The sequence below is a fragment of the Phoca vitulina genome, unplaced genomic scaffold, assembly GCF_004348235.1.
Source record: "Phoca vitulina isolate PV1807 unplaced genomic scaffold, GSC_HSeal_1.0 scaffold13, whole genome shotgun sequence".
NCBI classification, from domain to species: domain Eukaryota; kingdom Metazoa; phylum Chordata; class Mammalia; order Carnivora; family Phocidae; genus Phoca; species Phoca vitulina.
Window position 1 is genome coordinate 39,664,531 of NW_022589716.1, and position 27,013 is coordinate 39,691,543.

Here is a 27,013-nt window from a genome sequence, read left to right on the forward strand (position 1 = left end):
AGTTCTCATTCCCAAAAGTCCTTTCTCTGGTTCTTAGGGCAAGACGTCTGTCCTAGCTAAACATTTCAAAGAGTCCCAGGGATTTATTCCCATTGAGCATAGCACCAGAACCCTTCCTGCATTGGGTGGGGGAGGCGGGTGGAGACTTGCCCTCCCAAGACCCTCATGCTGTCAACCACCCACATTTCAAACACTGGATAGACACTATACACATGCATATCTTCCTACGCTCCTTTATCTTAATACAGAACTTCAAAGTTTACAAGATACTCTTTCATTTGTTCTTGGGATCCTCTCCATTGTTTTACAGATGTGGAAGCCTAGCCTCAGAGAAGTAAAGTGAAACACCCAAGTTGATAATGTCAGCAAGATAAAGGTCAAAGTCAGATCTTCTGATTCCCCCAACTCATGCTCTTTTTTGATACAACAGAAATTGCTCACTCCTAGAGTAACTCCTCATTCAGATAATTATTTCCCCTAAGACAGCCAAAAGAGACTCTCAGAGACCCTCAGACGCTCTAACATAACGCTAACCCATCAATAAATGCAGTCTGCCCATATCCAAGCACACAAACTCAAAGACCCAGTCCTACGGCTCTGCCTCCTGCCCCAAGGTGTCTCTCTCTCATAAATCCCTTCCCCAGTGGCTGCTGAGGGACACCGAGGAGGTGTGTCTTTAGACAGAGGAGCAGAATCTCTCTGACCCCTCAAGAAGGGGCCCCGTCTTCGGTGCTTGTTCTGGGGGTCCCGTCCCCACCCCTCCCCTACCTGCCAAAAGCTGCATCCAGGCGCAGATCTTGTAGACGGTGGCCGTGTTGCAGAAGAAGAAAAGCGCAAAGCAGGTGATACAGCCGAGGATCAGCACCATGGAGAGCAGCACGAAGAAGGCGGCTGCCTTGAAGGCGCCGGACGGGATGGTGCTGAAGTCGGTGAACGAGCCTCGGCAGGTGAGCTCGCGGCCCGCCAGCCCGCTGCCCACACAGTAGTGGAAGAGGCCGAAGTAGCCAGGCTTGGGGGTGCTCACGCTGTCGCCCACCCAGTAGGGCTGGATGAAGACCACCACGTTGATGATGGCGAAGCAGATGGTGAAGATGGCCCATAGCACACCGATGGCCCGCGAGTTCCGCATGTAGTGCTCGTGGTAGAGCTTGGAGGCCTCCTGCGAGGGCAGCATGGTGCCCGGGGGCGGGGCCGGCGGCGGCGACGGCGGCTGACGGGGGCCGCCGGCCCGGGACCGACCGCCGGGCTGCCGGGCTGACAGGCGGGAGCTGGGGACGCACGCGAGAAGCGGCCCTGAGCCAAGGAACTCTCGAGGGCGGGGCCTGGGGCGGAGCTGGGGGGACCTAGGGGGCAGTATGAAGGAGGCAGGAGGGGGTCCTGAGTGTTGGGGCGGTGTCTGGGGGGAGTAAAGATCTCCAACTGGGGGCCTAAGAAAAGGACATGTAAAAGTTGGGGGGGCTGAGATGAGGGGGATGGGATGTGGATATGGGAGCTGGAAGTGGGGGCTGGCTAGAAAGTGGTCATGGGGGTGTTGGAGAGGGGGCTTGGGGGCTAGAATTGGGGGAGTAGGAAGGAACCATGGGGAGATGGAATGGAGGCTGAGGACCGGTGTTGGGGGATTAGTAGAGGGGCTGTATATAGGGAGCTTGGGAAGGAAATTGGGGACTGGTATTAGGGGTAAAAGGAGATTTGGTATTGGGCGTCTAGAAAGGCGCTGTGGAGAGGGGGGCTGGTGCTTCTATATGAGGGGATAAGAAGGGGATATGAGGGGCTGGTACTGGGGGACTGGGAAGGTGATATGGGGGCTGGGACAGGGAGGGCGAAGTGGAGGAAATCAGGATGAGGCTAGTGGGGAGTCGAGAGCTGGGACTGCAGGGTCTGAACACAGGGCGGGGGTCGGGGGGGTCCCACAGAAGACAGGACTGGATGTAGGCTGAGGGAAGCCTAGGATTGGCGGGCCAGGGCTGAGGAGAGAGGTTTTCCAGGCCAAGGGTACGAGGGACTGGGGCCGGCAGGCAGCCCGGGCCTCGAGGGCCGAACTGTAGGCAGGGTTTATCCCCCGAGCGCTGGGGAGCGGCCCGGCGGGGGTAAGGCCGGGGGTAGGGCCGGGGGTGGGGGTGGGGGGCGGCTGCCCCGCGCCCAGGCCGGACGCGCGCGCAGACTGCGGCCGCGGGGACGGGGTGCGGGGAGACCAACCTGGGCCCGGTCCAGAGCAGTGGGTCCGGGACTGGCACGGCCTAGGCGCCCCGGCTCGGCGCTCCCAGCAGCTGCTGCCTCGGCCCAGGAGGCGGCCTCGGCGCGGCCTCCATCTTGCTCGGGTTCTCCCCGGGGCGCGCTCCCGCGCCGAGGCGCGCGCCCTCGTGCACCGGCGCGGATCGTCGGAGGCGCGCTCCCGCCGCGGGCGTGCGGGGCGGGGCGGAACGGGGGAGGGGCGCTCCAGGTTCTGGCAGTCAGGGGAAGGGGTGGGCACGGTCCCAGGGGTCCCCCAGCCGGAGCAATAAGCCCCTTACACAGTAGGGCCCTCTGACTTGGGGGACCCCCTTCTTCCAGCCTGAGCTGTGGGGTTTGTGGGTCCCCGCAGAGCCCATGGGAATGGGGGAGGGACCAAACGGAGTATTATTTGATAGGGTTTGAACTGATCTCGCTCCCAAATTACCTTCCCTACAGCCTAACACAGTGCCTCAGGTTGCACCATTACGCTTCCAGCCCTTTGGGTCTTGGAGGCATTGAAGGTTCCCAGAGTCTCCTTGGAAACTGCCAACACCCCTGGGAGAGGGAACCCTCTAAACTGTTAGCATCCCACGCCCGCGATAGGGATTCGTTGGCCACCAGCGGAAGGAGCTGGGCCTGGAGAACAAGACCCAGGGTGAGTATGGGGGACAAGAGGGAAGGAGGCTGGGAACATGCTGGTTTCCCTCCCTACACTCTCCGGAGTGCCTGGCACGAAGTGAGCACATGATTAAGATGTGTTAAAGAACAAAGCGTCCAAGTCCAGGCTCAAGGTCAGGCCCAAGAACACCTTGGGGGCACTCCAAGGGAGCCAATGTGGGTCATTTCTTTCCCTGAAGGGCAGTAACTTTTGACTTAGGATCAGCCAACATGGTCAGGGTTGGCATCCAGACAAACTCTGACTACTATTTACTACCTCTGTGACCTTGCACTGGGGCTCTCTGAACCTTTGTTTCCCCATCTGCAGAGTGAGCAGATTAAGCCCCATTTCACAGGCACGTGGAGGCAACGAGTGGGGTTGAAAAATAATCTGTTAGTAGGTTCCAAATACTGAACCCTACACAGGGGCCAGTCTGATGAAATTTGCATCTATCTTCAGAAAAAAATAATCATATAAAGTTGCCAAATGTCTTTTCCGGGGGGAGAGGCACTGTTCTTTTTTTCCCTGAGATTGTATACTTCCTGCTTTCTTAGTGTAAAAATTCGTTTTTAAAGAAGTGTTGATGATAGTTAATTTTTTCTTTAGTTAAGTTTGTTTGATGATAGGGTTTTTTTTTTTTTTTTTAATGTCCTCGTTTGGGCACAATAAAACATAGGCAGTGTTATTTCCATCCCAAATTTTATTTTATTTTATTTTATTTTTTAGTAAAAAGACTTTATTAAGAAGGCTTTGAGGTCAAAAAATAAAACTCTTGATACAATTTTCTGAACCCTTAAGTCACCTTATTAAGTATATAATCAGTAATTTCGCTGTGTAAGATTAAATGTCCATTTTTATTTAAAATAAAATGTATTTTAGTTCTTTGGATTTATTCCATAAAGCACAAATTTCCCTATAAATTCCCTTCCTTGATGTGGCCTCTTCTCTCCCTCTAGCTGTGGAGTTTGTTCTATCAGTCCTCAGGTTGATTTCTTGGGTACTCAGAATGATTTGATAGTTACCTAGTTTTGTTTGAAGGACAAGCCAAGGTTCTTCCTACTATGCAGCCATCTCTCCATCTCACATTTTAAAACAAAATTATGAGGCTCATGAAATGGGCTCCACAATTTGGACAATTCAGACCCATGTGAAGTCGTCTCATCCAAGTACAGAGCGCTCAATAAATTTGGTTTCCCCTTCCATTGGCTCCTTGCAGGGGGCATCCTGGCTGTTTCCTGAGAATGCTAAGATCCTGGAATCAAGGGGCTACACCTCCCCCCCCCCCTTAGCAGTTGGAGAACAGAGGCCAAAGAGGGGACTGACTTGAACAAAGAGATGGATTGATCCTGCCAATTAGACTGATACACCTAATTCATTTGTGCATCCGTGCACTAAATAAAGTCTCCTGTAATGTGCCAGCACAGCACTGTGCTAGAGCTGGGATGAGATGGTGGGTAAAACAGATGTGGTCCCTCTCCTCCTGAGCTCACAACTTCATGTGGTCCTGGGAAGAGGGATCAGGGAAGGGGTCATCCTCAAAGTCTCCTTCTGTGGATGCTCCTGGTTTGGGTACTATTCTGAACATAAGTTACTGGAGCCAGAACTCCATCTTTTCTCCTTACTCTGCCATGAATTATCACCTTTTTTTTTTCTATCCTGCTCTGCCAAACCAGGCAGTCCAAGGGGGGAAAAACAGCACAGAAGTCCACTTACCACTCTCTTAAGGGAAGAACTGGGATTCTTGCAAAGTTAGGCCCTTAGTTCCTCACTGGTTGCTCTATTCTAGCTCTGCAGGTGTGCTCGCTTCGGCAGCACATATATTCTAGCTCTGCAGAGCAAGGCCACCCTGTAGAGATCTGCCGACCACCCATACCACCTCTGACATTGGTACTTCTTTCCCCCTCACTCAGTCCCTGTGTTTGGTGAGATTCACCCCACCACCACCATTATACTCTTCCCCAGAGTGGGGCAAATGATCAGGCCTGGACAATGAGAATACTCCATTGTTCTAAACACAATGATTGGTTCAGGGGTGGGCCCATAAACCAACCCAAATAGTTGAGATTGATATCTAGGTCATTTGTTAAGTTTTCAAGAAAGAGGTGTTGTCTCTCTGTTGAGTTTGTTGAGCTGAAGGAAGGGTAAGCTTCAGCTACTGGGGGCCATCTTTGACACCCTAAGCAGAGAATTTGTCTAATAATAATGTGAACACATAGGAAAGTAAGAAAAGGAGAGATAGTTCTGATGACATAGTTTGAACACCTGGATCCATCCATGCCTGAAGATCTGCTTCTGGATTGTTCTGTTTGGTGAGCCAATACCTTCAGGTTTTGCTTAAGCCAGTTTGAGTTGGGGTTTTGTTGCTTCCAATCAAAACAGTCCTAAATAACTTAACTACATCTCCCAAAAGAGAGCAGGGCTAGTTTAATGGATTGTTTATATTGTAGAAGAATGCCTGAATAGGTGAGCTACTCCTGCCATAATGGATTAAAAAGCCAGAATTTGAGGCCCATCTCTGCCACTGGATGATAATGCTACTCCTTAGAGCCTTATTTTCTTCCTTTGTAAAATGGAGAAAAACATACTTCCTACCTACAGATGTTGTGAGAATTAAAAGAGATAATGGATGGAAAGGAGCTTTGTAAACTGAACGTGGCTTTATAAATGTAAGTGATTGTCATTAAATTTTAATAAGTGGCTTGCCCAAGGATTAGAAATAGCAGCAGTATTGGAAAAGCACTTGCTGAGCTGTGAGTAGGTGGCACAGAATGTCTCCTTGTTTTAAAAACTAACCTTGGAGCAGTTACAGAAAGAAAGATTGAAAAGTAGTTACAGAAAGAAAGATTGAAAACGCTCTACAGAAAGAACTTCTCTTTGACCCCAGGGAGGGGCCAGACTAGAATGGAACAGTTGTGGGAACAAAATGGGGACTATAGACCATAAGGCAAAGATGATGCTGGACTGAGCACCTGGATGAGAAGAGAAGCCCCCAGGGCACTTCCAGCCAATATCCCACTGAAAAAAGATAATTTGCTGGTTACCCTTATGCCCAAATTTAGTGTTCAATTACGTCAAATGTTTGATAAGCTCTTACAACATTCTAGGTCTCCTGATCTTTGCTTTGCATGTATTATCTCATTCAGTCTTCATAATAGCCCTGTGAGATAGTGTTATGAGCTGAACTGTATACCCCTCTCCCCCAAAAATTCATATGTTGAAGTCCTAACCTCCAGTACCTCAGATTGTGACTGTATTTGGAGACAGAGACTTTATTTTTTTTTAGATATTTCAATGGCTATCATTATTATTATTGTATTTATTTCTTTTTTAGACAGAGAGAGAGCAAGCATGCATGTGGGGGGGGAGGGGGGAGAAAGGGAGACAGAGAGAGAATCTTTTTTTTCTGAGACAGAGACTTTACTTTTTTAAGATTTTATTTTTTTATTTGATAGAGCAAGCACCAGCGGGAGTGGGGGAAGTAGAGGCAGACTGTCCACTGAGCAGGGAGCCTGACACGGGACTCAATCCCAGGACCCCGGGATCATGACCTGAGCCAAAGGCAGATGCCCTGAGACAGAGACTTCAAAGAGGTGATGAAGGAGGGGCGCCTGGTTGGCTCAGTCAGTTGGAGGAGCATGCAACTCTTGATCTCAGGGTTTTAAGTTCGAGCCCCACGTTGGGTGTAGAGATTACTTAAGAATAAAAAAAAAATCTTTGAAGAGGTGATGAAGGTAAAATGAGGTCATATGGGTGGACCATAATCTAGTATCACTGGTGTCCTTATACGAAGAGGAAATTAGGACACAGACAACACAGAGACCATAGGATGACCATGGAGGACACAGCAAGAAGGTGGCCATATACAAGCCAAAGAGAGAGGCCTCAGAAGAAACAAGACTTTCTGACATCTTGATCTTGGACATCTAGCCACCAGGACTGTGTGAAAATTAATTTGTTTGTTTAAGCCACTCAGTCTGTAATGGCAGCCCTAGCAAACGAATACAGGTAAGTACTATTATATGCCCATTTTACAGAGGGGGACACTGAAGATGAGTAATTTGCCCAAAGTCACACCTCTAGCAATTAGGAGAGCTGGGATTTAGCCTCAGGAGGCCTGCTCCAGAGCCCATATTCTTAATTAGTTTCCTCATCTCTAAAATGGGGATGATGATAATAGTAGTATCTCCCTCTGAGAGTTTTCAGGAATGTTGAATGAGATATTGTGCACAAAAAGTGCTGAGCACTTGCAAAACATTTCAAAAGCTATTTGCCATTATTATTGCATAGCTAAAAAGTGGGAGTTCCAGGATTCAAACCTGGGACTAGCTTGGTCAATACTAGTGCATTTGACCCTTGCATTGATCTATCCACATTGAGCTCAAGCCCCATGTTGCATGTAGAGTTTACTTAAAAAATAAAATCTTTAGAAACAAATGCAGTTGGGGAGAAATGTGGTGTAAATCACCCTTTAAAAATTCCTTAATTGTCCATGAAGTACTATAAGCAAGTTTTCATGTATACCACCCCAACCTGTAGTTCTTAGGTGCTAAAAGTTTCAAAAAACGGAGATAGACTGAAGAAAAGGAAAAAAAAAAAGTCCATTTTCAGATGTGGAGACATTCAAACCATTCTGCCTTTAATATATTATTAATCCTTTAAAAACGAGCAATATGTGGAAAATTGTAAAGAATTCATATTTACTTATAGGATTTACTCTTATCTATAAAGTCTCTAGAACATTACCACACAAAATAGGTTAATTTATGCCTGTGAGGATTAAAATCAATAATGTTGTCACCCCTTCAGGAATCAATCCTTAAATGTGTGTATAAAGCTTAAGGGAACCAGGGGTGCCTGGTTGGCTCAGTCAGGATGGCATCTGACTCTTGATTTCAGTGGCACGTTCGGTATAGAACTCACTTAAAAAAGAAAAGAAAAGCTAAAATGGAAAATCTATGGGGTTTGTCTGTCTGTCCAGCATTCCCTTTTTCTTTCTTCTGATAATAGTATTCAACTTCTTTTAAGAAACTTCCTCTCCTCCCCGCTCTAGGCAGAAGTAGATATGAGTCCCAGGCCAGCCAATTATACTGCCTGTCTTAGCTCAGACTGGTATTACAAGATACCATAGACTGTGTGGCTTAAACATGAAACATTTCTTTCTCAGTTTTGGAAGATGGAGATCAGGGTGCTAGCATAGTCGGGTTCTGGTGAGGACTCTTCGTGATTTACAGATAGCCACTTTCTTTCTGTTTTCACATATGGCAGAAAGAGAAAGAGCTGTAGTCTCTTTTTAGGACACTAATCCTATCACAAGGGCTCCACCCTCATGACCTCATCTAAACGTAATTACCTCCCAAAGACCCCACCTCCTAATACCATCACATTGGAGGTTAGGGTCTCAACATATGAATTTGGATGGGACCACAAATATGTAGTCCATAATACTGCCCCACCCACCAAGCTTTAATGATTTTGCCTCAGGATGGGCAACTGAACCCATTCTGGTCAAAGATATTCCCTGGGGAAATAAAGGTGAGGGTGGGGCAGAGAGACAGAAAAAGAGACTGTTCAATTCTCCATTCCTCGGATCATATGCTGTAAAGATGCTACCTTTAGATTGTAGATGGTCACATTCACCATCCCACTGGGGAGCCTGAGGAAAGTAAGGCCAATATGTACTCATATGGGTTGAAAGATGGAGAGATTCTTTTTTTTTCTTTCTTTCTTTTTTTTTTTTAAGGATTTTATTTTTAAGCAATCTCCATACCCAAGGTGGGGTTTGAACTCACAACCCCAAATCAAAAGATGCATGCTCCACCAAACTGAGCCAGCCAGGTACCCCTGAAAGGTGGAGAGATTCTTAATACTGTTTGAAACCCTACAGTTGAAGTCATACCTGTCTTTACATGGTTCTTTTACATGTCCCCCCCTTTTTTTTAGTTTTTTTTTTTTTTTAAGATTTTATTTATTCATTTGAGAGAGAGAGACAGAAAGAGCACAAGTACAGGGAGAGACAGAGGGAGAGGGAGAAGCAGGTTCCCCGCTGAGCTGGGAGCCCAACATGGGGCTCAATCCCAGGACCTGTAGATCATGACCTGAGCTGAAGGCAGAGGCTTAACCATCTGAGCCACTCAGGTGCCCCAAATCCTCCCTTTTTTTGTTTACAATGGTTTGAATTAGCTTTCTCTCCAACGTTCCTTCCTGCAAGAATCCTAATAAAAACCATATCTTGGGGCACCTGGGTGGCCTTAGTTGGTTAAGCTTTTGACTCTTGATTTTGGCTCAGGTCATAATCTCAGGGTGGTGAGATCAAGCCCTGCATCGGGCTCTGCACTTAGTGCTGGGTCTGCTTGAAATTCTCTTCCTCTCCCTCTGCCCCTACCCCTGCTTGCACTCTCTCTACCTCTCTAAAATAAATAAATAAAATCTTTTTTAAAAAACATATCTTTCTCTTCCTCCCTCAATCTCACACATTATCTCTTGCTTTTTGGCATGAGAATTAGTCATTCATTCCTTCAACCATTCAGCCAGTAAATTCAGTGGCATCTCATTTAATAGGCCCTGTGCCAGGCAATGGGGACACAAAGATGAAGACCCATCCCTTCCCTTGAGGAGCTCACTGCCTAGAGGAGGAACAAGGGAACAGATGGGGTATAATTAGTATGACAGAGGGTGTCTCAGAGATTTTGAGGACCATATGAAGGGGCTCACTGGACTGTGATCTTGAGGGAGTCTCCTAAACTTTCTGAATCTCAGTTGCTTCATCTATAAAGAGGCCATCATAAAAAATACTATTTCACAGATGATTAAAAAATAATGTGCTATATACTTGAAGAAACTAAAAATGTGATATTGTTCATATAATAACAAGAAGCCTGAATAACTGTACCATAGCTTTCCTTGTAAGCATCTGTACTATTCAGAACTCTTGGGTTGCAAATGACAGAGACCCAAAAAAACTCACATAAGCGGGAATAGGTTTCAGCAGAATCCAGCTGCTCACCTGGTAGGGTTAGGAATCAGTCTCTCCCCTGCTCTTCTGTCCATGCTTGGCTCCATGCCCTGGCAAGATCTTCCCAAGTGATGGCAAGATATATATATATATATTTGGTCTTGTGATACTCATATTTTGAAATTTGTGGAAAATCCCTTTGAGGCGTAGTACATGGTCAATTTTTATAAATGTTCTCTGTGTGCTTGCAAAAAATGTGCATTCTTGATTAATGGGAGAAAATTCTCTGTATGTTTATTAGCTACAGCCCATTAATTGTCTGGTTCACATTTTATAGATCATTGCTAATTTTTCGTGTCAGAAAAGTATATTAAAATCTCCCATTATAATTGACTATGAAAGGACATGAGAGAACTTTATGGAATGATGGTAACATTATATATCTTGCTGGGAATTTAGGCTACACAGGTGTATGCGTTTGTCAAAACTCAGCAAATGTACACTAAAGATTTGTGCATTTTATGGCATGCAAAATTTATTCCAAAAGAAAAACTTGCAACTAGTCAACTTTAGTTAATGAAGTCTTTAAGGGAAAGAAAACTGCAACTTACTTTGGAATGCATAAAAAATAAAATGGGTTAATTCATGGATAGAAAGACAGAGAGATGGATAGTTACGTGTAAAAGTCAATAGAGAGTAAAATGTTACTAGTGGGATTTAGGTATTAAGTACAGGCATGCCTTGTTTTATTGTACTTCGCTTTATGGGACTTTGCAGATACTGTATTTTTTTACAAACTGAAAATTTGTGGCAACCCTGCTTTGAACAACTCTACTGGCACCATTTTTCTAGCAGCATTTGCTTGCTTCATGTGTCTCTGTCACATTTTGGTAATTCTCACAATATTTCAAACTTTTTCATTATTATATTTGTTATGGTGATCTGTGATCAGTGATCTTTGATGTTACAACTGTAATTGTTTTAGGGCTCCATGAACCAAGAACATATAAAACAATAAACGTTGTATGTGTTTTGATTTCTTCACCAATTGGCCATTCCCCATCTCTTTCCCTCTACTCAGGCCTCCCTATTCCCTGAGACACAACAATATTGAAATTAGGCCAATTAATAATCCTACAATGGCTTCCAAGTGTTCAAGTGAAAGGAAGAGTCACACATCTCACTTTAAATCAAAAGCTAGAAATGATTCAGCTTAGTGAGGAAGGCATGTTGAAAGCCAAGGTAGGCCAAAAGCTAGGCCTTTTGTGCAAACAGTTAGCCAAGTTGTGGATGCAAAGGAAAAATACTTGAAGGAAAGTCCTACTCCAGTGAACACATGAATGGTAAGAAAGTGAAACAGTCTTATTATGAGGAAATCTTTAGTGGTCTGCGTAGAAGATCAAAGCAGCCACAACATTCTTTAAACCAAAGCTTAATTCAGAACAAGGCCCTAACTCTCTTCAATTCTGTGAAGCCTGAGAGAGGTGAGCAAGCTGCAGAAGAGAAGTGTGAAGCTAGCAGAGATGGTTCATGAGGGTGAAGGAAAGAAGCCCTCTCCATAAAAGAGCAAGCTGAAGCAGCAATTGCTGATACAGAAGCTGCAGCAAGTCATCCAGGAGATCTCGTGGAGATCATTAATGAAGGTGCCTGCACTAAACAGATTTTCAGTGTAGACAAAACAGCCTTCTAGTGGAAGTCCAAACTCTACCGCCTGAGCAGCAAGAGCTCCTCACAAGCCTCTCTTCACTTAGACTGTGTCACAGGAATGACGTGACCACTGAATGCCCCCTGTCCACTAGGAACCACATTCAGTGCTTTCCATCCATCATTTTCTTTCTTTCCACCACCTGAGGTAAGTACAGTAATAATCTCCCTGGGGTGCCTGGCTGGCTCAGTCAGTGGAGCATGGGATTCTTGATCTCAGGGTTGTGAGTTCGAGGCCCACGTTGGGTGTAAAGACTCCTTAAAAATAAAATCTTTAGGGGTGCCTGGGTGGCTCAGTCATTAAGCGTCTGCCTTCGGCTCAGGTCATGATCCCAGGGTCCTGGGATCAAGACCCGCATCGGGCTTCCTGCTCTGCGGGAAGCCTGCTTCTCCCTCTCCCACTCCCCCTGCTTGTGTTCCCTCTCTCGCTGTGTCTCTCTCTGTCAAATAAATAAAAATCTTTTTAAAAATAAAATAAAAAATAAGGAATATTACATAAACTTAGTTGATAATGCAGCAACAGGGCTTGAGAGGATTGACTCCAATTTTATTAGAAGTTCTACTGTGGGTAAAATGCTATCAAACAGCATCACATGCTACACAAAAATCATTTGTAAAGGGAAGTGCCATTAGCTGTGGCAAACTTCATTGTCTTCTTTTAAGAAATTGCCACAGCCACCTCAACCTTCAACACCACTACCCTGATTGGTCAGTAGCCATCAACATGGAGGCAAGACTCTCTACCAGCTAAAAACTTGCTGAAATCTCAGATGAGGGTTAGCATTTTTCAGCAATAAAGTAATTTTTAATTAAGGTATGTGCATTGATTTTTAGACCTAATGCTATTTCACACTTAATAAACTACAGTGTAGTGTAAACATAACTTTTATATGCACTGAGAAACCAAAGAAATTATTTGACTCCTTTTCTGGCAATACTTCCTTTTTTGTGGTGGTCTAGAACTGAACCTGCACTATCTCCAAGGTATGCCTGTATTTGGGTGTACACTGTAAGATTGTTTCAACTTCCAGGACTTTGAAATTTTTCATTAAGAAATGTTGATGAAAAGATCTTCTATCATGATTGTTGATTTGCCAATTTCTCCTTGTGAGTCTGTTGATTTTTGCTACATATATCAAGACTAAGTTATTAGATTGATACTAGCATTCTTTTGGCAATTATTTCCCTGGTATATACTCTTTTACCTTTAGTTTTTCTGTTTCATTATGTTTTTGGAGTGTTTTTTGTAAAAATCAAAAAGCTTCAAAAAAGATATTCATTATAGGAGTCTCTGTCTTATAATAGATAAAAATTAATCTGTTTATATTTATTGTGCTTATTGATCAATTTGAATTAATTTGTGCCAATTTTGTGTTTTACACTTATTATACTTTTATACTATACATTTATTATACTTTACTTCACCTGTTTCTTTTTTAATATATTTTATTTTATTTTTTATTTTTTTTAAAGATTTTATTTATTTATTTGACAGAGAGAGACACAGTGAGAGAGGGAACACAAGCAGGGGGAGTGGGAAAGGGAGAAGCAGGCTTCCCACAGAGCAGGAAGCCCGATGCAGGTCTTGATCCCAGGACCCTGGGATCATGACCTGAGCCGAAGGCAGACGCTTAACGACTGAGCCACCCAGGCACCCTTAATATATTTTATTTTTAAGTAATCTCTACACCCAATGTGGGGCTTGAACTTACAACCCCAAGATTAAGAGTTGCATGGTCTACCAAATGAGCAAGCCAGGCACACCTTCTCTTTCTATTTCAATAGTCTAGTTTTCTTTTCTTTTTTATTTTTTTTAAATGTATTTATTTGAGGGGGTGCAGAGGGAGAGGGGCAGAGGGAGAAGGAGAGAGATAATGAAGCAGTCTCTGTGCTGAGTGCAGAGCCCAACTCAGGGCTTGATTTCACAACCTTGAGATCAGACCAGAGCCAAAACCAAGAGTTGGACACTTAACCAACTGTACTACCCAGGCACCCTGGTCTAGTTTTCTTTATTCTTAGTTTTCCTTCTGTGGGTTTGGAAGATTTATAATTCATACCTTGTGAGACACTTCTCCAGTTACCATTTCCTAGGAGAATCCTCTTGGTTTTCTTTCCTTTTTTTTTTTTTAAGATTTTACTTATTTATTTGACAGAGAGAGAGCACAAGCAGGGGGAGCGGCAGGCAGATGGAGAGGGAGAATCAGGCTCCCCGCTGAGCAGGGAGCCTGATGCGGGACTTGATCCCAGGACCCTAGGATCATGACCTGAGCCAAAGGCAGATGCTTAACTGACTGAGCTTCCCAGGCGCCCCCTTGGTTTTCAATACCAGAACTCCACACTAACTTTCTATCTTTGAATGCAACATTTTCTGTCCCATATTTATGTAAGGAAATTTTATATTTACATTCCCAAAACTCAGTGCAATGTTTTAAACAAAACTCATTGTAGAAAATGTTTTCAGATAATTTCCAACCACTATTGGTAGGATATCAGAATCAAGTATTCTTTCCAAAGTGTGCCTTCCTGTCAACAAAAGGGGTGAGAATTTCAAAAGTTGTTGGTGCTAAGAGAAGCATCACTGTGTTATGCTACTGCATAAAAACTTGTTTGCTAAAGCTGTATTATTTGTTTGGTGGTTAGGAAGCAATGGTTTTTGGATTCTGTGTGTGGGGGGGGTGGTAAAATATACAGTAAAAATTTATCCTTTTAACCATTTTAAGAGGGGGGAGGGGCAGAGGGAGAGGAAGAGAGATAGAATCTTAAGCAGGCTCCACACCCAGCACAGAGCCCAACACAGGGCTCAATTGCACGACCCTGTTATATGAGCTGAGCCAAAATCAAGAGTGGGATGTTTAACTGACTGAGCTACCCAGGCGCCCCATCTTTTAACTATTTTTAAGTGTACAATTTAGTGGCATTAAGTACATTCACAATGTTGTGTAACCACCACCACTTCCATTTCCAGAACTTTTTTATCACCCCAAACTGAAACTCTGTACCAATTAAACAATAACTCCTTAATTTTCCGATGTCCCCTGGCCCTTGGTAACTTCTCTTCTACTTCCTGTCTCTATGAATTGGCCTATTCTAGGTACCTTATCTAAATGGAATCATACAATATTTGTCTTTTTTTTTTAAAGATTTTTTTATTTATTCATTCGAGACACAGAGATATATATATAGAGAGAACATGAGCAGGGGGAGAAGCAGAGGGAGCGGGAGAAGCAGGCTCCCCGCCGAGCAGGGAGCCCGATGCGGGACTCGATCCCAGAACTCTGGAATCATGACCTGAGCCAAAGGCAGACATTTAACCATCTGAGCCACCCAGGCGGCCCAATATTTGTCTTTTTGTGTCTGGCTTGTTTTACTTAGCATATATTTTTTTAAGATTTTATTTATTTATTTGACAGAGAGAAACACAGCGAGAGAGGGAACACAAGCAAGGGGAGAGGGAGAAGCAGGCTTCCCGTAGAGCAGGGAGCCCGATGCGGGACTCAATCCCAGGAGCCTGGGATCATGACCTGAGCCAAAGGCAGACGCTTAACGACTGAGCCACCCAGGCGCCCTAACTTAGCATATATTTTTAAAGATTTATTCATTTGAGGGGAGGTGCAGAGGGAGAGGGAGAGAGAATCAAGCAGACTCCACACTGAGCAAGGAGCCTCACTTGGGGCTCAATCTCACAATGCTGAGATCACTACCTGAGCCAAAACCAAGAGTTGGACGCTTAACTGACTGCACCACCTGGGCACCCCTTAGCATAATGTTTTTAAAGTTTATCCATGCTGTAGAGTGTATCAAAATTTCATTCCTTTGTAAGGCTAATATTCCATTTATGTATATATCACATTTTGTTTATCCACTTTTGTGGGTTTTTTGTTTGTGTGTTTGTTTGTTTCTCGTAATCTGTATGCCCAACGTGGGGCTCAAATTAATGACCCCAAGGTCAAGATCAAGAGTCACATGCTCGGGGCACCTGGGTGGCTCAGCGGTTAAGCGTCTGCCTTCGGCTCAGGTCAGGATCCCAGGGTCCTGGGATCGAGCCCCGCATCGGGCCCCCTGCTCAGCCAGGAGCCTGCTTCTCCCTCTCCTGCTCCCCCTGCTTGTATTCCCTCTCTAGCTGTCTCTCTCTCTGTGTCAAATAAATAAAATCTTTAAAAAAAAAAAAAAAAAGAGTCACATGCTCTACTGATTGAGCCAGCCAGGTGCCCCTTATCCACTTGTCTGTTGATTGACATTTGTGTTGTTTCCACCTTTTGTCTATTGGGAATAATTTGCAATGAACAATTGCTATGTATGGTGTACAAATATCCTGCTTTCAATTCTTTTGGGTATATACCTAGAAGTGGAATCCTGGATCATATGGTAACTCTATGTTTAACTTTTTGAGTAACCACCAAGCTGTTTTCCACAGCAGCTGCACCATTTTACCTTCCAACAAGCAATGAACAAGGGTTCTAATTTCTTCACATCCTTTCCAATACTTTGTATTTTCAGTTCTTTGTATTTTTATAACAGTCATTCTATTTGGTTTGAAATGGTATCTCACTGTGATTTTAATTTGCATTTCTCTAATGATTAGGGAAATGTTAAAGGTCTTTTCATTTACTGGGGCACTTGGGTGGCTCAGTTGGTTAAGCATCTGCCTTTGGCTCGGGTCATGATTCCAGAGTCTTGGGATCGAGTCCTGTATGGGGCCCCCTGCTCAGCAGGGAGTCTGCTTCTCCCTCTCCCTTCTCCCTCTGTCCCTCCCCTCCCACCCCACTCATGCTCTCTTTCTCTCGCTCTCTCTCTTTCTCAAATGTATAAATAAAATCTTTGAAAAAAATGTTTTCATGTGCTTATTGACCTTTCATGTATCTTCTTTAGAGAAATGTCTATTCACATCCTTTTCTCATTTTTAGATTGGGTTGTTTATTATTGAGTTGTAAGAGTTCTTCATATTTTCAGAATATTAATTTTCTTTTTTAAAAGTCAGATTTATTGAAGTATAATTTACATAGAGTAAAATTCACTCTCTTCAGTATTAACAAACACGTGCAGTTTTGCAACCTCTGCCACAATTAAAATGCAGAACAGTTCTATCATCCCCCCAAATCTCCTACTGTCCCTTTGATGTTGGCTCCTCACCACAGTCTAAACCCTGGGCAACCACTTGTTTGTTTTCTATCCTCATTGGTTTTGCCTTTTCAACAATGTCACATAAATGGAATATACAGTATGTACCTTTTGAGTATGACTTCTTTAATGTGGCATAATGCAATTTGCCATTCAAACATGCTGTTGGGTATATCACTCATTGGTTCCTTTTAACTGCTGAGTTATTGAGCCACTGCAGAGATGAACCACAGTTTATCTATTTACCCAGTTGAGAACCATTTGGGTTGTTTCTACATTTTGACAATTATAAATAAGGCTATTATAAACATACGTGTATAGATTTTTGTATGAATGTAAGTTATCATTTCTCTAGGGTAAATACCTAGAAGTGAGATTGCTGAGTCACGTGGTAAGTACATACTCAACTTTATGTAAGAAACTGCCAGTTTTCCAGAATGTACCATATTGCATTCCACCCAGGAAGGTCTAAGTGCTCCAATTGCTCCACATCTTCACTAGGACTTGGTATTTTTTGTTTAATTTGAGCCATTTGAGTGGGTATCTCATAATGGTTTTAATTTACATTTCCCTAATAACTATGATGTTGAGCGTCTTTTCATGTACTTATTTTCTTCATTGAAGTGTCTGTTCAAATCTTTTGCCTACATTCTACTGAGCTTTTGACTGTCTCATTTTACGGTTTTGAGAGTTCTTTGTATATTGTGGATACAAGTCCTTTATTAGATATGTGTTTTGAAATTATTTCCTCCTAATTTGTGACTCATCCTTTTATTCTTTTAACAATATCTTTTGAAGAGCAAAGGTTCTTAATTGTGAAGAAGGCTAATTTACCTTTTTTTTAAATTTTATGGATTATATTTTTTATGTAATATCTGAGAAATTCTCGCCTGATCTAGGTACTAAAAGTATTCCTCTGTGTTTCCTCCCAGAATTTTTATAGTTTTTTACTTTAATGAAACTCCATAATCCATTTTATAGAGATTTATTTATCTATTTGAGAGAGAGCACGCAGGCAAGGGGGGGGGAGGGTCAGAGGGAGAGGGAGAGAAATCCTCAAGCAGACTCCCCACTGAGCACAGAACCTGAAGTAGGACTCGATCCCAGTACCCGGAGATTGTGACCTGAACTGAAATCAAGAGTTGGACGCTCAACCAACTGTCACCCAGGCACCCCTCTATAATCCATTTTGAGTTAATTTTTATTTGTGATGAGAGTATAGGATTGAGGTTCATTTTTTGCATATGGATATCCAATTGTCCCGGCAGTATTTTTTGAAAAGACCATCTTTTCTCCTTTGAAGAGCCTTTGCACTTTTGTTAAAAATAAACTGAACCTTGGGGCACCTGGGCATCTCAGTCAGTTAAGCATCTGCCTTCAGCTCAGGTATGATCCCAGGGATGGGGCCCTACATTGGGCTCCCTGCTCAGCAGGGAGTCTGCTTCTCCCTCTCCCTCTGCCCCCCACCTGTGCTCTCTCTCTCTCTCTCTCTCTCGCTCTCTATCTCAAATAGATAAATAAAGTCTTTAAAAAAAAATAAATTGGACCACATTGAGATACCTCTTCACACCCACTAAGGTGACTAAAATTAAAAAGACAGATGATAACAAGTGTTGGTAAGAATGTGGAGAAATTGGAACCCTCATACGTTGATGGTGGGAATGTAAAATGGAGTAGCTACCTTGGGGAACAATTTGGAAGTTTCTCAAAATGGTAAACATAGTATTACCATGTGACCCAGCAATTACACTCCTAGCATAGGAGAACAGTGTCTAGGCCACAAACTTAGATCTGGGGCACAGAAAGCCTATAAGAAGCAGAAGTGATTGCTCCTGAGGAACTCTCAAAGATTAGCAGATGCCATGGAAAGAGATTCCCACATTGGTTCTAAACTGACCATCTGGAGCTTTACACACCCTAAGCACACAATTCAACTTAATTTAGGGACAACTGAATCCCCTCCATATGTCCCAAGCTCAAGTTCTTCCCAAGAGAAATAAAAACATATGTACATGCAAAAACTTGTGCACGATTGTTCAGACCACCATTATTCATGATAGCCAAAAAAAGGAAACAACACAAATGTCCATCAACTGATGACTACATACATACAATATAGCACAGCCATACAATGGAGCATTATTCAGCCATAAAAAGGAATGAAGTGCTAATATATGCCACAACACAGATGGACCTTGAAAACAAAATGCTAAGTGAAAACAGCTAGTCACAAAAGGACTACATATTGTAGGATATTATTTATATGAAACGTCCAGAATAGGCAAATCTATAGAGACAGAAAGTAGGTTGATTAGTGGCTACCTAAGCCTGGAGGAGTGGGCAAGTGAGCAATGATGGCTAAAGGGTATGAAGTTTCTTTTTCAAATGATTAAAATATTCTAAACTTAGATTTTGGTGATATTTGGAACAACTCTGTAAATATACTAAAGCCAAATGATTATATGTTTTAAATGAGTAAATTTTATTGCATGTGAATTGTATCTAAATAAAGATGCCTAAAAAAATAAATTGATCTCATATTTGAATTTTTTTTCTGAACTCTTATGTTCCATTGATCTGTGTCTATCCTTTCATCAATACCAGTTTATCTTGACCTCTATAGCTTTATATAAGACTTGAGATAAAGTAGTATGGGTCCTCCAACTTTGTTCTTTTTAAAAATTATTTTGACTATTCCAGTTCCTTTACTTTTCTTTAAAGATTTTATTTATTAGAAAGAGAGAGCCCAAGCAGGGGGGAACGGCAAAGGGAGAGGGAGAAGCAGGCTCTCCGCTGAGAGGGGAGCCTGATGCGGGGCTTGATCCCAGGACTCTGGGATCATGACTTGAGCCAAAGGCAGACACTTAACCAACTGAGCCACCCAGGTGCCCCAGTTCCTTTACTTTTCTTTCTTCCTTTTTTTTTTTTTAAGATTTTATTTATTTCTTTGAGAGAAAGAGCATGAGCAGGGGGAGGGCAGAGGGAGAGTGGCAGGCAGAGGGAGAGGGAGAAGCAGACTCCCCACTGAGCAGGGAGCCAAACTCAGGGACCCTGGGATCATGACCTGAGCCGAAGGCAGAGGCTTAACCAACTGAGCCACCCAGGCAAGGGGGTGCAGGAAGCCTCCGTAAGCCGGCTACAGGAAAGTGATATAATAGTGGAGTGCAAAATCAGAACTTTTAGAAGTCTGCTCCGGGGAGGGACATCCCGCCTGAAAGGTGCTCAGGTGGCTATGTGGGGGTGGAACCCTATATGAGTCAGTGTGGTCTCAGGATCCCCAGGGTCACAGGATACCCCGGGGTGCCTGAGTGCAACAGAGTTCCCTGGCACTGGAGCAGGGAAGCCGGCTACAAACTGTAGGCCCAGGAGCGGGCACTCAGCTCAGGGTTGCCATAAACCATGAACCTGTCACCATCGGACAACTGCTCCCTGAGCAGGGGCCCAGCAAGCAGCAGAAGCAGCGAGACCCCTCCTTCTCCCCCAGGAGGAAGGCCGTGAGTGTGCGCTGCAGGAAGCTGTTTGGAGACTTGAAACAAGGTCATGTGCCCCAAAACGTTCGGCCACAAGCTGGGTGAGCACAGAGTGCAGACAGAGACCAGGGAGACAGGAATGATTGACTGCTTTTCTCTGAGGGCTTACTGAGGAGTGGGGCCCCTGAGCTTTCGACTCCCAGCCAGAGATTGAGGGGCCACCATTTTCATTCTCATCCTCTAAAGCTGCACAGAAAGCCTTCAGGGAACAAAAGCCATGTAGACTAAACCAAAGCCGATTACTTAGCCTGGCCTCTGGCAAGGGCGTTACAATTCCGCCTCCGGCAAAGACACTTGAGAATCAAGGCAACAGGCCCCTCCCCAGAAGATCAGCAAGAACATCCAGTCAAGACCAAGTTTACTTATCAATGAGAACTGCAAAACTCCAGCACTAGGTGAATACAAAAGATAGAATTCATAGCTTTTTCCCCATAATTCTTTAGTCTTTCAATTTTAATTTATTTTTATTATTTTCTCTTTCTTTTTTCAACTAATTTCTTTTATCAACTTTTTTAATTTTCATTTTTACAGTTACATTCTATCCCTTCATTGTATTTAATTTTATTTTTATATATATATATATGTTTTCTTTCTTTACAATTTTGGAATGCACTTTCTTCTAACAGACCAAAATACACCCAAATCTGTTTATATCCGACCAAAATACACTCAGGATATAGTGTATTGCTCTGTTCTGTTCACCTGTCTGTTTATATCCCTTCGTTTTTGTTGTTGTTGTTTTTTCTCTTTTGTTTTTTCTTGTCTTTTAATTTTCATTTTTACAGTTACATTCTATCCTTTCACTGTATTTAATTTTATTTTTGTGCATATATAAGTTTTCCTTTCTTTATAATTTTGGGATCTAGCTTTCTAACAAACAGACCAAAACACACACAGGATCCAGTATATTGCTCTATTCTGTTCACCTGTCTTATTATATTCTCTGTTTTTTCTAATTTATTTTAATTAATTTTTTTTCAGTTATGGGTCTCTTCTGATTTGTTTAGTGTATATTTCTCTGGGGTTGTTGTTGCCATTTTAGTATTTTGTTCTCTCATTCATCTAGTCTTCTCTGGAAAAAATGACAAGACAGAAAAAGTCACCTCAAAAAAAAAGAACAAGAGGCAGGACTGACTGCCAGGGACCTACTCAGTATGGAGTAAGATGTTGGAACTAGAGTTCAGAATAACAATTATAAAGATACTAGCTGGGCTTGAAAAAAGCATAGAAGACACTAGAGAATCCCTTTATGGAGAAATAAAAGAACTAAAATCTAACCAAGTGGAAATCAAAAAGGCTATTAATGAGATGCAATAAAAAATGGAGGCTCTAGGGGCGCCTGGGTGGCTCAGAGGGTTAAGTGTCTGCCTCTGGCTCAGGTCATGATGCCAGGGTCCTGGGATCAAGCCACACATTGGGCTCCCTACTCAGCAGGGAGTCTGCTTCTCCCTCTCCCTCTGCCCCTTCCCCCTCTTGTGCTCTCTCTCTCACTCATTTTCTTTCTCTCAAATAAATAAATAAAATCTTTAAAAAAAAATGGAAGCCCTAACTGCTAGGATAAATGAGGCAGAAGAGAATTGGTGATATAGAAGACAAAAAGATGGAGAATAAAGAAGCTGAGAAAAAGAGAGATAAACAACTACTGCATCATGGGGGAGAATTTGAGAGATAAGTGATACCATAGAGTGAAATAATATTAGAATAATTGGGATTCCAGAGGAAGAGGAAAGAGAGAGGGGGGCAGAAGGTATATTGGAGCAAATTATACTGGAGAACTTCCCTAATCTAGGGAAGGAAACAGGCATCCAAGTCCAGGAGGCACAGAGAACCCCCCTCAAAATCAATAAAAATAGGTCAACGCCCAGACATTTAATAGTGAAGCTTGCAAATCTCAGAGACAAAGAGAAAATCCTAAAAGCAGTCTCAGGGTCCATAACCTACAAGGGTAGAGACATTAGATTGGCAGCAGACCTATCCACAGAGACCTGGCAGGCCAGAAAGGACTGGCATGATACATTCAGGGTGCTAAATGAGAAAAATATGCAGCCAAGAATACTTTATCCAGCTAGGATGTCATTCAAAATAGAAGGAGTGATAAAAAGCTTCCAGGACAAACAGAAACTAAAAAAAAATTGCGATCACCAAACCAGCCCTACAAGAAATATTAAAAGGGATCCTTTAAGCAAAGAGAGAGCCCAAAAGTAACATAGACCAGAAAGGAACTGAGACAATACACAGAAACAGTCACTTTACAGGTAATACAATGGCCCTAAATTCATATCTTTCAATAGTTACTCTGAATATAAATGGGTTAAATGCCCCAATCAAAAGACATGGGTGTCAGATTGGATAAGAAAGCAAGACCCATCAAGGGGCGCCTGGGTGGCTCAGTTGGTTGAACGTCTGCCTTCAGTTCAGGTCATGATCCCAGTGTCCTGGGATCGAGCCCCACATCAGGCTCCCTGCTCAGCCGGGAGTCTGCTTCTCCCTCTTCCCTCCCCTGCTTGTGCACATTCTCTCTCTCTGTCAAATAAATAAATAAAATCTTTAAAAAAAAAAAAAAAAAGCAAGACCCATCGATATGCTGTCTGCAAGAGACTCATTATAGACCAAAAGATACCTCCAGATTTAAAGTAGGGGATGGAAAACCATTTATCATGCTAATGGACATCAAAAGAAAGCTGGGGTCGCAATCCTTGTATCAGACAAATTAGATTTTAAGCCAAAGACTGTAATAAGAGATGAGGAAGGACACTATATCATAATTAAAAGGTCTATGCAACAAGAAGATCTAACAATTGTAAATATTTATGCTCCTAACATGGGAGGAGCCAATTAATAACAAAATTAAAGAAATACATTGATAATAATACAATAACACTAGGGGACTTTAACACCCCACTCACTACAATGGACAGATCATATACACAGAAGATCAACAAGGAAACAAGGGCTTTGAATGATGCACTGGACCAGATGGACTTCACAGATATATTTAGAACATTCCATCCCAAAGCAACAGAATACACATTCTTCTCGAGTGCACATGGAACATTCTCCAGAATAGATCACATACCGGGTTACAAATCAGGTCTCAACCAGTACCAAAAGATTGGGATCATTCCCTGCCTATTTTTGGACCACAATGCTTTGAAACTGGAACTCAATCACAAGAGGAAATTTGGAAAGAATTCAAATACATGGAAGCTAAAAAGCATCCTACTAAATAAATGGGTCAACCAGGAAATTAAAGAAGAATTTTAAAAATTCATGGAAAAAAATGAAGATGAAAACACAACTGTATGGGGCGCCTGGGTGGCTTAGTCGTTAAGTGTCTGCCTTCGGCTCAGGTCATGATCCCAGGGTCCTGGGATCGAGCCCCGCATCAGGCTCCCTGCTCAGCAGGAATCCTGTTTCTCCCTCTCCCACTCCCCCTGCTTGTGTTCCCTCTCTCACTGTCTCTCTCTCTGTCAAATAAATAAATAAAATCTTAAAAAAAAAAAAGAAAACACAACTGTACAAAACCTTTGGGATACAGCAAAAGCAGTCCTAAGAGGGAAGTATATAGCAATACAAGCCTTTCTCAAGAAACAAGAAAGGTCTCAAATACACAACATAACCTTACATCTAAAGGAGCTGGAGAAAGAACAGCAAATAAAGCCTAAACCTGCAGAAGAGAAATAATAAGGATTAGAGCAGGAATCAATGAAATAGAAACCAAAAGGACAGTAGAACAGATCAACAAAACTAGGAGCTGGTTCTTTGAAAGAACTAATAAGATTGGTAAACCCCTGGCCAGACTTATCAAAAAGAAAAGAGAAAGGACCGAAATAAATAAAATCATGAATTAAAGAGGAGAGATCACAACCAACACCAAAGAAATTCAAACAATTATAAGAACATATTATGAGCAACCATATGCCAACAAATTAGGCAATCTGGAAGAAATGGATGCATTCCTAGAGACATATAAACTACCAAAACTGAAACAGGAAGAAATAGAAAACTTGAACAGACCCATAACCAGCAAGGAAATTGAAGCAGTAATCAAAAATCTCCCAACAAACAAGAGTCCAGGGCCGGATGGCTTCCCAGGGGAATTCTTCCAAACATTTAAAGAAGAATCAATACCTATTCTTCTGAAGCTGTTTCAAAAAATAGAAATGGAAGGAAAACTTTCAAACTCTTTCTATGAGGCCAGCATTGATCCCAAAACCAGACAAAGACCCCACCAAAAAGAAGATTTACAGACCAATATCCCTGATGAACATGGATGCAAAAATTCTCACCAAAATACTAGCCAATAGGATACAACAGTACATTAAAAGGATTATTCATCACGACCAAGTGGGATTTATTCTTGGGCTGCAAGGGTGGTTCAACAGCCACAAGTTAATCAATGTGATACACTACATAAATAAAAGAAAGAACAAGAACCATATGATCCTCTCAATAGATGCAGAAAAAGCATTTGACAAAGTACGGCATCCTTTCTTGATTAAAACTCTTCACAGTGTAGGGATAGAGGGAACATACCTCAATATCATAAAAGCCATATACAAAAAGCCCATAGCCAATATCCTTCTCAATGGGGAAAAACTGAGAGCATTTCCCCTAAGGTCAGGAACATGGCAGGGATGTTCACTATCACCACTGCTGTTCAACACCATACTAGAAGTCCTAGCCTCAGCGATCAGACAACAAAAAGAAATAAAAGGCACCAGAATTGGCAAAGAAGTAGTCAAACTCTCACTCTTTGCAGATGACATGATACTCTGTGGAAAACCCAAAAAACTCCACTGCAAAATTGCTAGAACTCATACAGGAATTCAGCAAAGTGGTAGTATATAAAATCAATGCACAGAAATCAGTTGCATTTCTATACAATGAAAAAGAAGAAAGAAAAATTAAGGAGTCGATCCCATTTACAATTGCTCCCCAAACCATAAGATACCTAGGAATAACCCTAACCAAGAGACAAAGGATCTGTACTCAGAAAACTATAGAACACTCATGAAAGAAACTGAGTAAGACACAAAGAAATAGAAAAACGTTCCATGCTCACGGATTGGAAGAAAAAATATTGTTAAAATGTCTATGCTACTGGGCCCCTGGGTGGCTCAGATGGTTAAGCGTTTCCCTTCGGCTCAGGTCACGATCCCAGGGTCCTGGAATCAAGTCCCGCATCGGGCTCCCTCCTTGGCGGGGAGCCTGCTTTTCCCTCTCCCACTCCCCCTGCTCATGCTTTCTCTCTCTGTCAAATAAATAAATAAAATCTTTTTAAAAAAAGTCTATGCTACCTAGAGCAATCTACACTTTCAATGCAATCTCTATCAAAATACCTCAAAATACCATCAACTTTTTTCACTGAGCTGGAACAAATAATCCTAAAATTTGTATGGAAGCAGAAAAGACCCCAAATAGCCAAAGGAATGTTGAAAAAGAAAACCAAAACTGGTGGCATCACAATTCTGGACTTCGAGCTCTATTACAAAGCTATAATCATCAAGACAGTATGGTACTGGCACAAAAACAGACACATAGATCAATGGAACAGACTAGAGAGCCCAGAAATGGCCCCCCAACTCTGTGGTCAACTAATCTTCAGCATAGCAGGAAAGAAGATCCAATGGAAAAAAGACAGTCTCTTCAACAAATGTTGTTGGGAAAATTGGACAGCCACATGCAGAAGAATGAAACTGGATCATTTCCTTACACCATACACAGAAATAGACTCAAAATGGATGAAAGACCTCAATGTGAGACAGGAATCCATCAAAATCCTAGAGGAGAAAACAGGCAGCAATTTCTTTGACCTTGGCCGCAGCAACTTCTTCCTAGACACATCTCCAAAGGAAAGGGGAACAAAGGCAAAAAATGAACTATTGGGACTTCATCAAGATAAAAAGCTTTTAGGGCGCCTGGGTGGCTCAGTTGGTTAAGCGACTGCCTTCGGCTCAGGTCATGATCCTGGAGTCCCGGGATCGAGTCCCACGTCAGGCTCCCTGCTCAGCAGGGAGTCTGCTTCTCCCTCTAACCCTACCCCCTCTTGCGCTCTCTCTCTCTCACTCTCTCTCTCTCTCAAATAAATAAAATCTTAAAAAAAAACAAAAAACCACAAGATAAAAAGCTTTTGCACAGCAAAGGAAACAGTTGAGAAAACCAAAAGACAACTGACAGAATGGGAGAAGATATTTGCAAATGACATATCAGATAAAGGGCTAGTATCCAAAATCTATAAAGAACTTATCAAACTCAACACCCAAAGAACAAAGAATCCAATCAAGAAATGGGCAGAAGACATGAACAGACATTTCTCCAAAGCAGACATCCAAATGGCCAAGAGACACCTGAAAATGCTCCACATCACTCAGCATCAGGGAAATACAAATCAAAACCACAATGAGATATCACCTCACACCAGTCAGAATGGCTAAAATTAACAAGTCAGGAAAGAACAAATGTTGGTGAGGATGCAGAGAAAAGGGAACTCTCTTACACTGTTGGTGGGAATGCAAGCTGGTATAGCCACTCTGGAAAACAGTATGGAGGTTCCTCAAAAGGTTGAAAATAGAGCTACCCTACAACCCAGCAATTGCTCTACTGGGTATTTACCCCAAAGATATTTAAATGTAATTAATAATTCAAAGGGACACCTGCACCCCAATGTTATAGCAGCTGTGTCCACAATAGCCAAACTATGGGAAGAGCCCAGATGTCCATCAACAGATGAATGGATAAGGAAGATGTGGTATATATATACAATGGAATATTATGCAGCCATCAAAAAATGAAATCTTGCCATTTGCAACAACCTAGATGGAACTAGAGGGTATTATG

At 42.6% G+C, this 27,013-nt stretch overlaps 1 protein-coding gene across 1 annotated transcript in view; it reads right to left on the minus strand.

Moving 5' to 3' along the window:
* Positions 1 to 2,346, minus strand: part of LHFPL4 (LHFPL tetraspan subfamily member 4) — a 30,855-nt gene extending 28,509 nt beyond the window's left edge. Inside the window, exons 1-2 of the mRNA XM_032411882.1 lie at positions 2,197 to 2,346; positions 769 to 1,268 (exon numbers count right to left, since the gene is read on the minus strand). Coding sequence (XP_032267773.1) covers positions 769 to 1,174 — 406 coding nt within the window. The 5' untranslated portion in view covers positions 1,175 to 1,268; positions 2,197 to 2,346. The remainder of the gene's footprint in view (positions 1 to 768; positions 1,269 to 2,196) is intronic.
* Positions 2,347 to 27,013: the final 24,667 nt, after the last annotated feature.